Source organism: Anas platyrhynchos, chromosome 2 (assembly GCF_047663525.1).
Source record: "Anas platyrhynchos isolate ZD024472 breed Pekin duck chromosome 2, IASCAAS_PekinDuck_T2T, whole genome shotgun sequence".
NCBI classification, from domain to species: Eukaryota; Metazoa; Chordata; class Aves; order Anseriformes; family Anatidae; genus Anas; species Anas platyrhynchos.
In genome coordinates this window covers 959,844-975,381 of record NC_092588.1, presented here as the reverse complement: position 1 = coordinate 975,381, position 15,538 = coordinate 959,844, and the positions used below count along the sequence as shown (strand labels likewise).

The 15,538-nt window shown below is 55.8% G+C and overlaps 1 protein-coding gene across 6 annotated transcripts in view; it reads left to right on the top strand.

Annotated features, from left to right (window-relative positions):
• ARHGAP39 (Rho GTPase activating protein 39) overlaps nt 1–15,538 on the top strand; it is an 83,619-nt gene that overhangs the window by 40,979 nt on the left and 27,102 nt on the right. For 3 of the 6 annotated variants that reach the window (XR_011807308.1, XM_072034204.1, XM_072034203.1), the window contains exon 1: nt 152–718. The exons of 2 other annotated variants lie outside the window; for them this stretch is intronic. Coding sequence is in view for 3 of the 4 variants with exons in the window: in XM_072034204.1 (XP_071890305.1) it covers nt 678–718 (41 nt within the window). In the remaining variant the exon portion in view is untranslated. Of the gene's footprint in view, nt 1–150; nt 719–15,538 lie in introns of those variants that run through there. One more of the 6 variants, XM_072034206.1, reaches the window with a different exon arrangement.

Genomic DNA, 15,538 nt, shown 5'->3' with positions numbered 1-15,538 from the left:
CTCTTCTTTTTGCAATCAGAGCCCATTTTTCCATCCCCTTTGCAAGCCATCTGCTGCAGCTGCGAGCTCAAAACTAATATATGGTAAGGTCAGGCTTGCGTTTTTTTTTTTTCCTTTTTTTTTTTCCTCTGAAGTAAGTCTGGTCTTGGGCAGGTGCTGTTGTCTGGGAGCAGCAGGATTAGAGCTCGGTTCGTGTAGGGGAAATAACTCGCACGGCTGCTGGTGTGCTCTCCTCCTGTTTATAATTGCTCTGTTCAGGTTCTCCTACCAGGCGTATTGCAAACGGGCTTGGAAGTGGGGAAACCACAAATTGAAAAATAAAAATAAAAAAATAATAATAATTTTTAAAAAAGCAACCCCTCCTTTCCCATCCCAGCATCACCTCTCCAGGAGCCCAGCTAATTACGCTCCTCCGAACGAGCCTCCTGGCCCCGGCGAGCGGCTCCTCCTTGGTTCCCTCCGCTGCCGAGCGCTGGGGGAGGCCGGGCGAGGAGGGCAGAGCCTTCGTCTTCACCCACCCACGCTGCTCCCGGGGGCAGGGCATGCTGCCAGCCCCTCTGCCGGGGAGGCACGCAGCGACGCGCCGAGCGCCGGCTCCGCCGTGCGCCCCGCGTTAGACCCCGAAGGCGAATGTCTCGGTGCCCACGAGGAAGAAGAGGCAGGAGGGATGCTGCGGGATGGCGAAGGAGGGGTCGACGGGACGGCTCTTTGGAAGGAGGTGGGCATGGGGCTGGTAGATGTAGCTTCGTGTTGCTGGGCAGAGCGCGTCGGGGAAGCTGCTTCGAAGCTGGCACGTCCCACGGATGTGATTTTTCTTTCGTTTTGCCTTGGTTGTGCTTCTGGATGTGAAAGCCCGGAGAAGAAAACGCCCCGCTGAAACCTGTCCTCTTGTGATTGCGCTGCCCCAAGGCTGCGGGAGAGATCTGGTGCCAAGTGGGGCCAGGATTCAGGGGCTTCCCCGCTCGGAGCTGAGCGCCTGGGGCTGCCGGTGCCAAGGCTTTGGGTATGGAGAGGGAGGGGAAACCTCGGGGTCTTCTCCCCGGGCAGATTTTTTGTCATCCTTTTTGGCAGCGGGCGGCGAGGGGCTCCTGGGCTGAGCCACTCCTGCAGAGCTGACGAGGTGCCTGCTGCTGCTGCTCCTCCATTTCCCATGGGCTTCTTTGAGGTTTTCTAGGCGCTGGGTTTGTTTTCTGCGCCGAAAGCCAAGCAGCAGAATGCCACATACTCCTCCGTACGCCTTGCTCTCCCCATAAATGCTCGTGCTCACGTGGCCAGCCCTCGCCTACAGCCTCTACCCGGCGGCAAAGGCCAGCTGTAAGCAGTCCTTAAGGACTATTGAGAGCAAGCGCTGGCTGGCAGGGGGACAGCCTTGCTCTTAATTGCTCTTTTCCACCCTCGCTTGCTGTGAAGTGCTCCGAGGGCTGCCGGGAACACTGCTGCCTCTGTTCCCCGCGCAGACGGCGGCCGCGGTGCCCCCAACCCGATGGCGCACGGGACGGTGCCGGAGGCAGAGCCTGGCACGCGTGATCTGCACGGCCCCGGTGTGGTGCAAGCGCTGCCCCGGGTCCTCGCTGGTATTTGCTAATTTCTTCTAATTGGGCCAGCCTTCGTTTCGTTATCCGGGCCCTCGCGCCGCAGGGCTGTGCGTGCGTCGCTGCCCGGGATCCTTCGCTTGGGACCGAGATGTTTTCCCGGTGAGCTGCTGCTCCACGGAGCTCGGGGGATGAGCTTTTTGCTCTCTGATTTCTTTCAGAGTCGCTGCTTTTTTTTTTTTTTTTTGTACTCTAATCAAGAGGGTTTTGATGCAGTAATTAAAGACATGGGCTTAATGGGCATTCTGTGGGATGTAAATTTGTCGAAAAGCGCAAGTCAAAAACTTTTGAGACCAAAGCGTTTTTGTGCTCGCTTCGCCTATTGTAATGAGGGGTGTGGTGCTTAAGGAATATTAATTAGTCCCACGGGTGAGGTTGGGGAGCCAGAAAAATGCCGCCTCCGCCCCTGCTCCCTGGTGGGAGTTTGGGGGTGGCGAGAGCAGGAGCCGCGCATGGGAGGCAGCGAGAGGCAGGGAGCGAAATTCCCCCTCCTTTAAAATAAACAACAATAATAATATCATAAAAAAAAAAAAACTCCTCTGGGAGCCGGGCGCACCTTCCTTGGGTAGCTGGCTCTGCCAGGCGAGTTCAAACCACCCCCGTCCTTCCCCCGGGGGTAGCGGTTGGCTCTCGAATTGCGACAGATCCGTAGCCGGGGCTGGGAATTGGGAAGTCAGGTGCCTGGAAAACGGCCGGGGGCTGGCTCCAAATATCCCCAGCCATGGATGGGGATGGGACAGGACCCCAAGGACGTGTGGGTGAGTCCCTTTGCTTGCGTGAGAACCGGTGCCGAGCGAGCCGCCGGCTCCATCCCCGGCACATGGGGCGAGAGGCTCCGTGGCTGCGTCCCGGAGGCGTCTCGCTATCCTTAGGGTATCCAAATGATGGATTAATTACCCTGCCAGTCCCTGGGAATCCCGGCAGGCTTCCTGCCGATGGGAAACGGGGCAGGGATTGAGCGGTGGTTGCGTAGGCAAGGAGGCAGAGGGCTGGTGGAATTCGGTGGCCGACCCGGCGCGCGGTGCCGACGCGCTCTCCTGCATCGGGCTGGGCTTGAGGGAGGGAGGTTGGAACAGGAAAATGTCGCAGCCCTCTCTTCCCAAGCCTTAAAACCAATTAAAGACAGCCCGGCCTGGGAGAGAAATAGCCGTAGTAATTACAGGGGGAGAGGCAGTGATGAAGGAGAAGGGAGAAATGATAGGACGGAGTTATCAATTAGATAGTGACTCAGGAGAGCCGCGCGGCAGAGGGTGAAATTGCTGACGAGGAGCTCGCTTCGTGGCTTCCCGGCGTGTCCAAAGCTTGTTCTCAGCCGCAGTGCGGGCCCATTATCTGATGCTCCTTGGTCTGGCAGGAGAGCTCAGCTTCCCCCCAGTATCGTGCAAGCTGGTGGTGTTTGGAAACGGGAAGCAGAAGGCAAAGTTTGGATGACTTCATGGAAATGTCAGTAACTTTGGGCAAATAGCGGTAGGAACCAGACCTCCAGACCGTTGTTTTTTGTAGCAAGTCTTGGAAATTGAGGGAATCAGATCTAGATAGAAGTAGGTGATGTGTCGATGTATTAAAAGGCCAAGCAGAAAGGTCTGGGTGGCTGCTCTGGAGACCTGGTGCTTGGGGAAGGACAACTTGTTGGCTGGCACAAAGAAAGAGCAGTCAGGCATTGGGACGGGCTGTCCAGGGAGGTGGTGGAGTCACCGTCCTTGGGGATGTTCAAGGAGAGGTTGGACGTGGTGCTTGGGGACATGGTTTAGTGGGTGAAATTGGTGGTAGGGGGATGGTTGGGCCAGATGACCTCGGAGGGCTTTCCAACCCTAATGATTCTGTGATTTAGTGGTACCACACGGTGCATTAGCAGGAGGTTGAGTGTGGGTCACGTTGGCGCCAGCGATTTGGCATCTCTAAAGGAGCTGATCTGATATTGTTGTAATGATGGGGATTGAAGGCGAGTGGTGAATAATCAAGGGAACAAACTGGACCTGGCTTACTCGGCGAGCTGTCCCCGCTGGTGGCAGGACCTGGGGACCCGGTGGGGACATCTCTTGGCCCTTGTAGGGCGCACAGGTTGCTGGCATTGAGGTGCCCGTGGCTAATGGTGCGTGGTGCCCACGGCTCTCAGCTCAGCTGACACGAACAATCGCATCCAAGTATTGAGGCTAGAGTATTTGAATTAGAAATCGGGCTCAAATTCCTTTAGATAGAGGTCAGGTGAGGTTTTTTTCCCAAGCTTTCCATTAGCAAATTCTAACATGGAAGAAATGCTTCCCTAAGAAAAGCCCTCTGAGCTGCAGAATTTCTGTTTTGAAGGTGAAACTCGTTCGGGGGAGCGTAAGGGCCTACAGCACACAAAAAAGCCAGAGCAAGATAAGTTCTGAGCTGCGGCACGAGATGGCTTTTTAAAATATTGATTTCTCCGGCAGCTGCTAGCCGTTCTCCTTCGAGATCTGGGTAACCCAGTTTCTTCTCCTGCAGCGTCGGGAGGAATGAGGCAGACTTGAGTCTGGTACTGGGCATGGCACCGCGACACGCAGGATTCCTTCACTGTAGGACTTGAGGAATAAGTCCTTGAAGCTGGAGGCATCTCTGGGGTCATCTGGTGTCCCCCTGCCCCATCAGAACCCCCCCAGCTGGTGCCCAGCCCCACGTCCAGGTGGGTTTCCCAAAGAGGAGCCCCCAACACCTCCCTGGTCCTGGTGCCAGGGCTCCAGCACTCGTGCCACGAGGGTCGGCGTGCCTGGAGCGATGCAGCAATTTGGGGGAACCCCATCACTCGGGTGTTGTCTCTCTGTTTGGGTGCACTGACTTCCCGAGGCTCTGGGGACAGATTTGGCTTTGTGTAGGTGGGCCAAAGTGCCCTGAGAACCTGTAGAGCTGTGGAGGGTTGGAATTTGATGGGCTTTGAGGTCCCTTCCAACCCAGCTGTGAATCTTCCAGCATCTCCCCCAGAAATTCTGGTTTGTGTCCGTCCTCTGACACACGCACGGTGTCCACCCAGAACACGCAGCCTGGGGGGTGAATAACCTAAAAAAAGCCCCAAATGACTCCTTGGGAGGCTTGGAGACGGGTTTGTTCTCAAGCACACTTGATTACCGCCGCCTTAGCTGCATCTCCATAAAAATGCTGCTCTGCAGTGAGCCGTGGCACCGGGTGAGACACCCTTGGATCCGGGGAGCTGCAGGACCTCCGTGGGAAGGGTTTGTGCTCCCTTCCTGCCCAGAGACCTTGGTAAAAACACTTCAATTCCCTCGGGTACCGAAAGCTGCTTCGAACCCTGGGCTCTGCATCCCTGCTGCAGCCAGCGGTGGGGCGCGCAGGGGCACCGAGCACCGCCAGCCTCCGCTCCCTACCGCAGGCGCTTGCTGCCCCCTGACATAACCAGGAGGAATTCAACGCTTTGTGATAAAAAACATGCACGCCCTGAGGACGCACAGGTGCTGCAAGCGCAGATCCGCTGGCGTTTTGGGTTAATTTGGGAGGATTTGTGGCGTACCGGAGCTGGATGACCGGGGGTCGTGAGAGGCGCCGGGTCGGGTCTCGGTGCGCTGCCCGCCTTCCTCCGCAGCAGCAAAACCACAAAGCACAGAGGGGAGCGGGGATTAAAAGGGAAGCAATTTGCATGCAGTTGCGTAACGAAGTTGCAGGAGGCTGGGGATTAGAGCAGCACCGAGAGACCGCGACACGATGCGGTATCCCGTGATCCGAGGCTCCAGAGGTGGCTCGGGAAGAGCTGGCTGCGGTAACGCTCCCACGCCGTATCACTCGGAGGCTCCTTCCCGAGACAAGTCGGGCTTTCCACAGCCCCTTACCCTCAGTTTTTCCTTGGGCATCTGCAGATGGTTGGGGTCGGCCGATCCGAACCTCTGCTTGGAGCAGGGGCAGTGCCAAATTCAAGCCGGGTGCCTCGGGGCTTGGGAACCTCCGAGCACAGCCTCGGCGGCCTCACCAAGACCCCTTGCCTGAACGCGAGCATGAAAAATGCTCCGTTATCAGGTGGGACAATTCCTTCCATTCTCTTTCTGCCACAGAAAAACAGCGTTTCATATCAAGTAGGAAATTGTTTGTATCATTTTGCATCCCTATGCAACAGATATTTTTTTCCCCCATCATTTATTCAAACCCCTCGTTCTCCGTCCTCTGTGTCCAGCTGCGGTGGCTGGATGCAGTTATTTTCGCAGTACAATTAAAGTCAGCACACCTTCAGCTACCGTTGCCTTGCATGTCATCGTGTCACCACTTTTTTTTCTCTCCCCAAGTTGGAATTCTTTAGGAGAAACGTATAAAGTCTGCCGTGCACTCAGGGCAGCTCAGGGTGCTGCCGGATCGGGGTGCTCGGATGTTACCACCCAACAGCAGATTTGTGCCATTTGGGCCGAGGCAGGTCCACGTGCACATAAAACCAGAGGCACTAGCCAAAAAATTGGGCAGAGCAGCCAAGAAGAGCTGCGTTCCCGTGGGATTTCTGGAAAAGGTGCTGCGGGGAAGGGCACGGCGGGGATACGGGACTGATTTCCCAGCGAGGAGCCCGAGGTAAAACTCAGTCTGGGACTCTGTTCTGTGTTAGAAAGATCCTTCCAAAACATCCTTGTGTGATGGTGTGGGATGCTCCTGCGTGGCTGCAGAAGAGCTGAACTCAAACGGGAAGGCTGGGGGGAATAAATGGGGCATAAATGGTGAGGGGAGCCCTGCGAGGCCACGCGAGGAGGCAGCAGGACCTGGTCCTGGTAGGATACGGTGCCTGTGAGAAGCGGTGAAGGCTGAAGCCAGGTTTCCTGCTTGGTTTTTGTCATTTCCCATCTGTAAAATGCTAAAGGAAAGGTGGATGGGAAGCTCCAGCCTCCAGCTGGACCGGAGGCTCCCCCTGACCCCCGGGCAGCGCTGCTGGGCCGGAGCCCTGGCACCGGGACCAGGGGCTGGGGGATCCCCGAACCCACCTGGGGTAGGGCTGGGAACATTTTGGGGAGCCTGATGGGGTTGGGGGGACCCCAAGGTGCCTCCAACCTCTGCCATTCTCTGATCCTGCGATCTGCACCCAAGTCCTACGGGTTCTTGGGGTCCAACCACGGAGTGACCCCAACCAGGAGGCGAGTTTGGAGCACCCCAGTGAGAGATGCTGGGGGTCTTTTGGGGGGTCTGTCCCACCCCCACGCCACGTGCTTCAGGATCCTTCACCAGCAAGCACAAATAAAACACCGGAGTGTTTTTTTTCCTGCTGGAAATCGAGCCCAAACACTCCATCCATCGTTGGGCTCATCCCGCTCCCAGCAGACGAACCTCGCCGTGCCGCTGTGCTCCTCCTGTTGTCCCTGCGAGGAGCGCGCCGTCCCAGTTGTCGGTGGCCGGGGAATGTTGGCAGCAGCTTTCGGGAGGCTTCCCGCAGCCCGGCGACGTGCAGATGCTGCAGGAGGAGCATTCCTTCACCCTCCCCGCCCCGGGCTGCTATGCTTCGCATTGGGGCTGAGCCCAGCCACCCGGAGAAGTAGGTTAAATACCAGGGATCCGAGCGCCGCTCGGCTTCGGAGTCGCGCTATCGGAGCAATTTATCTGGCTAATTTTAGCAAAATGTGTTATTAAGTGGATTAAGGTAATTAAACATTGTTATCGGCAGTGGCTGGCATGATAACATGCCCCGCCACGGGGGCCGCTCTTATCCGAAACCTCGCCGTAGCAAAGCCAGGCCCACCAAGGATGACAACAGCCATCATTTGGGTATCACAACACGTTTTTAGCCCTTTGGTGGTTTTAGGTTGAGGTTTTGTATTTCGTAAGTGTGCAAACCCTTCGTAAACCCTTTAATTAAAGTCATTTGCAGCGTGTTTTTTTTGTTGTTGTTGTTGTTGTTGTTTTTTTAAATGCTGCCCACCAAAGCAATCCAAGGGCTGTTCTCGTGCGAGGGCATCCAGCAGGAGCACGAGGAGCCCCGAAATGTGTTATCAGGGCAGGACTCGCTGCCACGCAAGGCATGGGTAGCATCAGCTCCAATTTTGGGGTCTGCAAGCATTGGCCTTGGTTGGGATCATACAGAGAGGGCCTGTCCGTGCTTTGGGAAGGGGATTGGACCCAAAAATCTCTTGGGGTCCCTTCCAACCCCTACAATTCTGTGGTTTTGAGCCCAGCAGCGGGCAGGGCTGGCTGAATGCCCTGAACAGCCCCAGCTCGCTGCAGAAGCTGCGAGGTTCGAGGCCCTTTTCCCTTTGTTTCCATACCAAATTAGCACTCATTTCTTCTCCATGCCTGGCTGTGGCTCTCCCGGAACCCGGGGGAGGAGGAGAACAAAGCGAGGCAATTTTTCGGAGGCAGCGTGAGGCTGTCGACAGCTCAGCGAGGTGCACGGCCCACCTTCGGGCCCCGGATTTGGGGATTTAATGGCAGGTTTCTGTGCTGGTCCCCGGCTGGAAATAACACGGCCAGGCCTCCGGAGCGGGTCGGTCCTTGGAGCTGCCAAGTGCTGAATGCTTTTACGTGGCTTTTTGGATCGTTTCAGGCCACCCTGCTGAGCAGGACGAAGGCGAAACCTCCACAGACGGCTCTGGGCCGCTCTGCTGGCTGGGAACAGCAAAGCCATAATCCCCCAAAACGGGGTTTTTACCCAAAAAGTGCTCGGTGGAACGGGAAGGGAGCTGCAGGCCCGAGGCCGGAGCCGCTCGCCTTCTGTTGGGCATCCCAGGTGCTGCAGTGCCCGGAACAGAAAAACTATGAGGTTTTGGGGCAAGATCTTGGAAGTTTGGCTTCTACAGGCTCTGGAAAACACCAAATCTTGAAGTTTTGCCCTTGTGCTGGTGCTGCAGCCCAGTAATCACGGGCACAACGTCCCAGCCACCAAGGAGTTGACGTGGCGGAGGGCCTAGGCCTTGCTGCGTTGTCATGGAGGGCGTCATGTTGATGGCAGGCCTTGGTGAGAGTTGGGCTTCACGGCGTGGGGAGGGGGCCAGGAGCGGATCTAGGAGCCACCTTCCCCTCCCTGATGGGGAGAAGAGAGGGTCAGGCTTGCCCGTGGTTGCGGCACGGGAAGGGGGAGAGGCAATGCACGGCTGCACCGCGCTGGGGCCTTGTGGTGGGTTTTCATGAAGGCATCGCCCAAGTGTGGTCACCTGGAGCAGCTCCAAGACCCCCGTCATGAAGATTTCAAAACCAAACCGAAAAAGGCCCTGAACAGGATCACTTCAAGGATATCTGTACCCAAGGGAGGAAGGGAAGGCGGCCCCGGTGACCTCCAGAGATCTGTTCCAACCTAAAATGTTGAAAAGCAGGGCAAGGAGACATCAGGCAGTGCCTCCTGCGCTGGATGCTTTCCATCTCCCCACCCAGACCCAGGACTGAGCACTTAGGGGTTTGTCCCTGCCCGTTTGGGGGGTTATTTATTTATTTATCTACTGATTTATTGGAAGACGCACGCGATTCTCCCGGCAACCCTCGTTCCAGAACACTTGCTGCGTCCTCCTCTGAAATTTCCTCCTCCTTTTCCTTGCGTTTTCGGGGACTTAGAGGTTTCCTTCCCCTCTCATAGAGGGACCTCCTGCTGCCTGGGGGCTCCGGGAACCCCCTGCAATACAAATCCATGCGTAGCGGGGAGGCCAAGCTCGGAGGGCCGAGAGGAATCCTCTGCTGCTGCCAACAGAGGCTCTGGAGGCAGCAAATGCTCTCGCACCTGCCAAGTCACTCTCAGGGGACGTTATTCACTTTAATTCAGGGGTTTTGCCCTCTGTGCAGCTTTTCCTTCCGTGCCAAGGATGGGCAGAGCATTCCTCCTCACCCCACCGATGCCATTTGTGCGTAGAAATCGCCCTGTTAGATGACAAGTTCATTGACATCCCTGCTTTTTTTTTTTCAAGGTAAAATGCCCAAATTTCAGCCCTGGCCCGACCAAAAAAAAAAAAAAAAAAGAAAAAAAAAAAAAGAAATCGCTTTTATTTCTGGCATTCCATTTTTGAAGTTTCAAGGTTGGTTAGCCCTGTCGTGCCGCCGTTCGCTTTCTCCTTAAGGTCAGCTGCTTTTCCCCCCGGGAGAGCGGGGGCAGAAAGCAATTTTGCTCACGGGCTTCGCTGCGCGCGCCTCGTAAAAATCGACTTTGTCATCTCACCCAAGGGCACCCGTGGGAAGTCTTCGGCTGCTCTGCCGGGGCGCGTTCTGGTAGCCTGCCTCGTAGAGCAGTGCTGGGATTTTGTGCTGGGTAAAAAAATGTTAAAAAAAAAAAAAAAAAAAAAAAAAACATGAAAAACCTGGTGCAGAAGGGCAGCCTTGCTGCTGACCGTGCAGTAAAAGTAATTCAATAATTTTCCGTTGATAGGATCAGTTATTATCTTACACGGGAGCTTGGCGTGAGAATGCCGGAGGTAGGGAGCCAGGACTTTTTAGTTCCATTTTTTTTCTTCCAAAAATTACAAATTTTAAGTTGAACTGCTTTGCTGACGTGCTGTTGTATCAGAAATCACAGATCTGATTTCGAGCAGGAACACGCGGTGTCGTTGACTTTACCCAGTGCCCACCTCCCCTCCCGTAGGAACCCTGAAATCTCAGGATTTTGGAGGCGCCTTTGGGCCCCTTTCCATAAACCCAGCGCTGGAAATGCAAAGCTTTGGGGCAGGATCGATCCCTTGGGAGACGAGGGGCCGTGCTGGGTGCTGGGGGGGCAGCGTTTGGGGACGGAAGGGGGGGGGGATTTGCTCCTTTATCTCCCTTCTGAGCCGCGCTGGCAGATTGAGTGGCAGATTTCGCACCAACTGTGCCGAGCGATCGGATCCCGCGCCCGGGCACGCGGCGTGCTACCGGAGGGATTTGTCATAGCACGGCATATGGCCGGGTGTCAGGCGTTTTCCCCTCCGTTCTCGGCCCGCTCCAAGTGTCCCAGAGGAGCAGTGCAGGCGTTTGGCTTTCCTCTGCGCGTCCTGGTGGGTGGGGGGCAGCAGGAACCCCCCCCCCCCTTGGTGCACGGCTCTTGGATTTCTGCACGGGGTGGAGGGGTTTGTGCCGTGTCCACCTGCCAGCAGCAGGCTTCCTGCTGCTCTGCCAAGGGTTTTTTTTTTCTTTTTTTTCTTTTTTTTTTTTTTTCTTTTTTTTCTTTTTATTTCTTTTTTTTCTTTTTATTTCTTTTTTTTCTTCTTTTTTTCTTTTTTTTTCTTTTTTTTCTTTTTTTTCTTTTTTTTCTTTTTTTTTTCTTTTTTTTCTTTTTATTTCTTTTTTTTCTTCTTTTTTCTTCTTTTTTCTTTTTTTTTCTTTTTTTTTTTTTGTGGTTTCTGTTCTTTTTTTGTTGTTTTTGTTTTTCTAAAGGAGATTGCTGTCTAGATTTCCGTCCAGGGCTAGCATCTCGGCTCTCCAAAGCAACGAGCGCTCTGCGTCTTACAGCATTATCTGCAGGTCCTACAAATACCACCCCGTCGCCGTCGGGAAGAGGGGGAGGACGGCTTCCAAGCGTCCTCTTCCTCCCAGCACAGCGCCGAGAGGTTATCTGATATTTCGGCGCTTGCTGGCAATCTCCCCGTGCCGCGGGGAAAGGTCATCTTGTCTTACAGCCTCTAATTGCTCCCGGCGTCCCGGGGATTTTTGGGGGCTGAGCTCTGCATCAGCAGGACGTGCGGCAGCCAAAAGGGTTAAACGGGGGCTGCACCGCCTGTTCCCCCCCCTTTGCCCCCAACCCAGCCATGATGGGAAATGAAACCGCGTCCGGAGGCGGACAGGTGGCCGCTTTTGGCCCCAAAATGGGGAGCATCACCTGCTCGGGAGCAGCTGCCGCCGCATTCCCCCAGCATCATCCAACGTCTTCCTCTCCTCCCCACGATGCCTGCATGGATTATTTGGGGAAGGGCCAGCTCGGCACGGGGACCCCAAATCAAACCCATCAGGGTGCGGATTGAGGGGCTCGCACTCCGCACTCGGCTCGTCCCCGCATTCGCTTTCTGAAGCCGTAAATTAAGATTAGGTCCTTCAAGATTAGGTCAGCTCAAAGTCACGGCGGCACCAAAACGAGTTTTTTTCTTACTCAAGGAGTCAAAATTTTAAAAAAATGAAAGCCAGGAGCGCCCCGCACACTTGGCTGGGGTTCGGCAGCTGCGACCGCTCTGGAATCCGCACCTGCTCCGCTCCCTCACCACCCCTCCAGCACGGGGCCAGCTGCCAGCCAAGAGCTCTTCCCCTGCCCGTAATCCTGATTTCTTTTCCCCTAAAAGCTGTTTTTCCCCTAAAAGGGGTCAGTCACCCTTTGGGATGCTGATGCTCGTGCTCGTTTTCCAGCGCTGGGAATTGAGGCAATGGGATTCGGAGAACTCCCTTCCCGCAGAGGTTTTGGGGGCAGGGGGAAGTTTTTTCCTCCTGATTTTTGTGAAATTGAGACAGGTTCCTGCTTGTCTGCGGGCTTCTGGCAGATAGCGTAAGGTTCAAAGCATTCCTCTCAGTGTTTCGCACTTCCAATATCGCGGGGAGATTATTACTGTTAATAACGCATTAATCATCTTTCCTCTGAAGATTTCATTTGGAAAAGCAAAATAAGATTTTTTTTTTATTTTTTTTTTTTTTAAGCAGCATCAGAGCCAGCGCTGGCACGTCCCCGTGCTGGGGTGATCTTCTTCAGTCGGTTTAATTTTTAGAAACTTCAGGGCTGAGAATTCGGGTCTGTGAGCACAGAGCTGACACCAGGGGGGAGACACCCCCAAAACCCAGCTCTGCTTGGGCTGAACCCATCCCATGTCCCCAGAAGAGCAGCGTGGATGATGCCTGAGAGGTCTTGTCTGGTTTGGCCAGGAACACGTGTAGGGATTGAAATAAAACCAAGCTGGATCCTTCTGGCTGGGGGCTCCTCCTTGGGGATCCCCGAATCCACCTGGATTTGGGGCTGGGGGTCTCTGGTGAGGCAGGGGGGACCCGGAGGAGCCTCCAGCCTCCACCACCCTCACTTTTGGTGCACAACCGAAGCCACCTCCTGAGAGCACACCAACTGCACTCCTGGGTGCCCAGGCAGGAGGTTTTTAGAGAGAGACTCCAACAACCTCCAGCTAAAGGCTGAGCAGCTTTCACGCGGCCGCTGGATTCATCCCCAGGCTGTTTGTCTTATCAGCTTTCTGGCAGCTTCCTCCGCTTTCGGGGGGGTTTAAAGGAGATAACGCATAGCCCAGTGAAGTTCGGATTGGGAGCATCCGCCCTCGCCAGAGGTCGAACTTGCCCTGATAAGAGGGGAGGACATCGGAGCCGCCCGATCCTCTTTCCAAAGCCCGTGCCACGTCCCCGTGTCCTCTGCGCCAGAAGCTCTGAGATGACACCAAAGTCATCGGCACAAAATGGGCAGTGGGGGGGGTCCGAGAGCTCCGTGCCTCTTCCTACACCTCCCCGGGACGGGGATCCACCTGGGTTGGGCTTGGTGGTCCCGGAGACCCCCTCCAACGAGACAAATTTGGTGAAATTCGGGGAGCGGAGCAGGACCTCGCCGTGCCGGCCGCGGCTGGGAGTCCAATTTCACAGCCGCCCCCGCGGGCTCGTCCTCCCCGAGCTCCTCGCGTTCTCTTCTGAACCCCGGTTGTGTTTTTTGGCTCAACCACCAAGTGCATTCCACGCTTTAATTGCGTGCTACGGAAAGTAATTTCCTCTGGTTGTCTCCTAAACCCCCCCCTGCCAGAGAACTGCGGAGCGACCGACGAAAGGCGTCCTGAGAAAAGGAACGAAGAGCCGGCCCCACATCCACCCTAGATCCCAGCTTTTCCCCGTGGGGCTGCCCCATGGGGTTGCCCACGTCCCGCCCCATCCTTGCTGACCCTTGGGCCACCTTCCCAACCCATGAGGGCGCGGGGGATTCCTCCAGGACCCCGATGGGCTCTAAGCATGTTACCACCAGGCCCTGAACTCCAGACTGGAAACCATCTCCCCGTTGCTCATTCCGTGGAGTTTTCAACCTTTTTTTTTTCCCCCTGACATCTCAGTTTGACGTAGCTTATTAATTCAGCTTCATGCCCAACAAAGGAAGACTTCAGTGCGGGAACGCCCCCACCCCTGTTTGAACCGAGTCCTCCTCCCCTGGCTTTATTTCAGGTTCCTTTTTTTTTCCTCCCCTCTTTATCCATCAGCCGCTCCCCGTGCCCGACGCGCGCACGCCAGCTCCTGGTGGATTCCTTTACGGAAGCCTTAATTTTCTTTTGCCACCTCCATTTGAGCTTCGTTTCTATGGGAACGGAGAAAAGACAAGGCATGGAAGCCTCCTGCTCCCATCTCCCCACCGGGACACGCGTTGGGCATCGCGGGGCTTCGTCTCGCAGCCTGGTGCTGGGTGCCTGGTGCCACCCCTGGTGTTGCTCACCCCAGATCCTGGCTCCTTCGACCCCTGGTAGAAGATGGAGAGCATTGGGCGTCTCCATCAGGTCTCAGCTCCTGGGCATCCTTGGCAGAGCTGGCTCGTGATGGGGACATGGTGACACTTTCAGTGGTCACTTTTTGTCTAAAGGGATGGAGACGTGTCCCTCGTGGTCAACGTTTGGATACAGCAGGCTGTGGGCTTCAGCAGTTGCACTCCAACCAGCTGGGTTTTGCTCCTCACACATCCTCAGAGCTTCTCCTCGGAGCTCGCCCACGATGAGGGAAGACGGATTTCGTTTTCCTGGCCCTTTGTTGCTTGATCAGACCTCGCAAAGAGGCGAAGGCGCGCGCAAAGTCTCTCTGGTTCCCATAGCGATCGTGATATTAAAAAGGAGCGTTCCAGGTGATCCCCATCGCTTCCTCCAGCTATCAGAGAGGGAAGGAGGCAGCAGGAGCCGTGGCAGAGAGCCGGGAGGCTCAGCCCTATGCAAAAATTCCCTCTGTTACGGCTCAGGCTCCCCACCAGGCGGGCTGGGAGCGAGCGGCCCCGGCGCTTTCTCAGGGCGCGTTCCAAGCCAAGCGCCCGCAGCGGTGGCACATCTGCCTCCGTGGTGCAGCCGGGGCCCGAAATCACTCGGGGGGGTGCGATTTAGATTGCAAATCACCTCCGAGTTGTAAATCCACACCATCCTGCCTTGTGTTGTCAGCTGCCAAATTCCCTTGGGACGACTTTTTGGTTTTCCGTGTGAGCGCCGGAGCTGTCGTCAGGCTCTGAGCGGCAACGGGGGTGTCTGGGGAAGGGGCTTGAGGTGCCTTCGAGCACCCCCATGCAGCAGGAAAAGGACCCTGAGTGCTCTTAGAATCATAGAACAAGTGATTTAGGATGGAAAAAAACTTCAAGATCATCATCATCAAGTCCAGCCATCAGCCTGACCCCCCGAGTCCCACCACTAAACCCCGTCTCCTCTGGCACGTGGTACAACAGGCCGGTGTTGAAGAGGAAAAGTTCTGCTTGTTTGAAGGTTTTAAATGGGAATTTCTGTAGAACTGAAAATATTTTTTTCCTAGGCTGACTTGCTGGGGCCACGAGGAGCTCGGAGGGGTTGGCACGGGAAGGAGCATTACCCACGGTGTCCCACAGCTCGAGGAACACCTCGAGCCCTCTTCTTTGGGCAAATCGCCCCCCAAAATCTGTAGGCGGAGGGGATGGAGAGCACTTGGGCTTGCTGTGCCATGACAAATTTTGGGAGTGCAAATTCATGAAAAGTGTTCAATATGGATCTTTTTTTGTGGCACTGAGGGACGTGGTTTGGTGATGGGACGTGGTCAGGTCCATGGTTGCTTTTGGGGATCTTCACAGAAGAGTGGCTGAGGTTGGAGGCACCCCCATATCCACCCTGTCCCCCCCCTGCCCCATCAGGGCCCCCGAGCTGGTGCCCAGCCCCACATCCAGGTGGGTTTGGGGATCCCAGCACCTCCCCAGCACCGCTCGAAGCCCCCTGGGAAGCTGAAGGCTGGGTGGGCGTTGGGGATACGGCACGGCTCGGCGCTCCATGCTCTGAGCCCTGGCTCCCTCCCAGCAGCAAGCAGCAACTGGGGACATTCCAGTCCGGGTGCCCACGAGATGCAGGGTGACAGCAGGAAGGGCACGATGCCCCCAGGAGCCCGCAGCTCCCGGA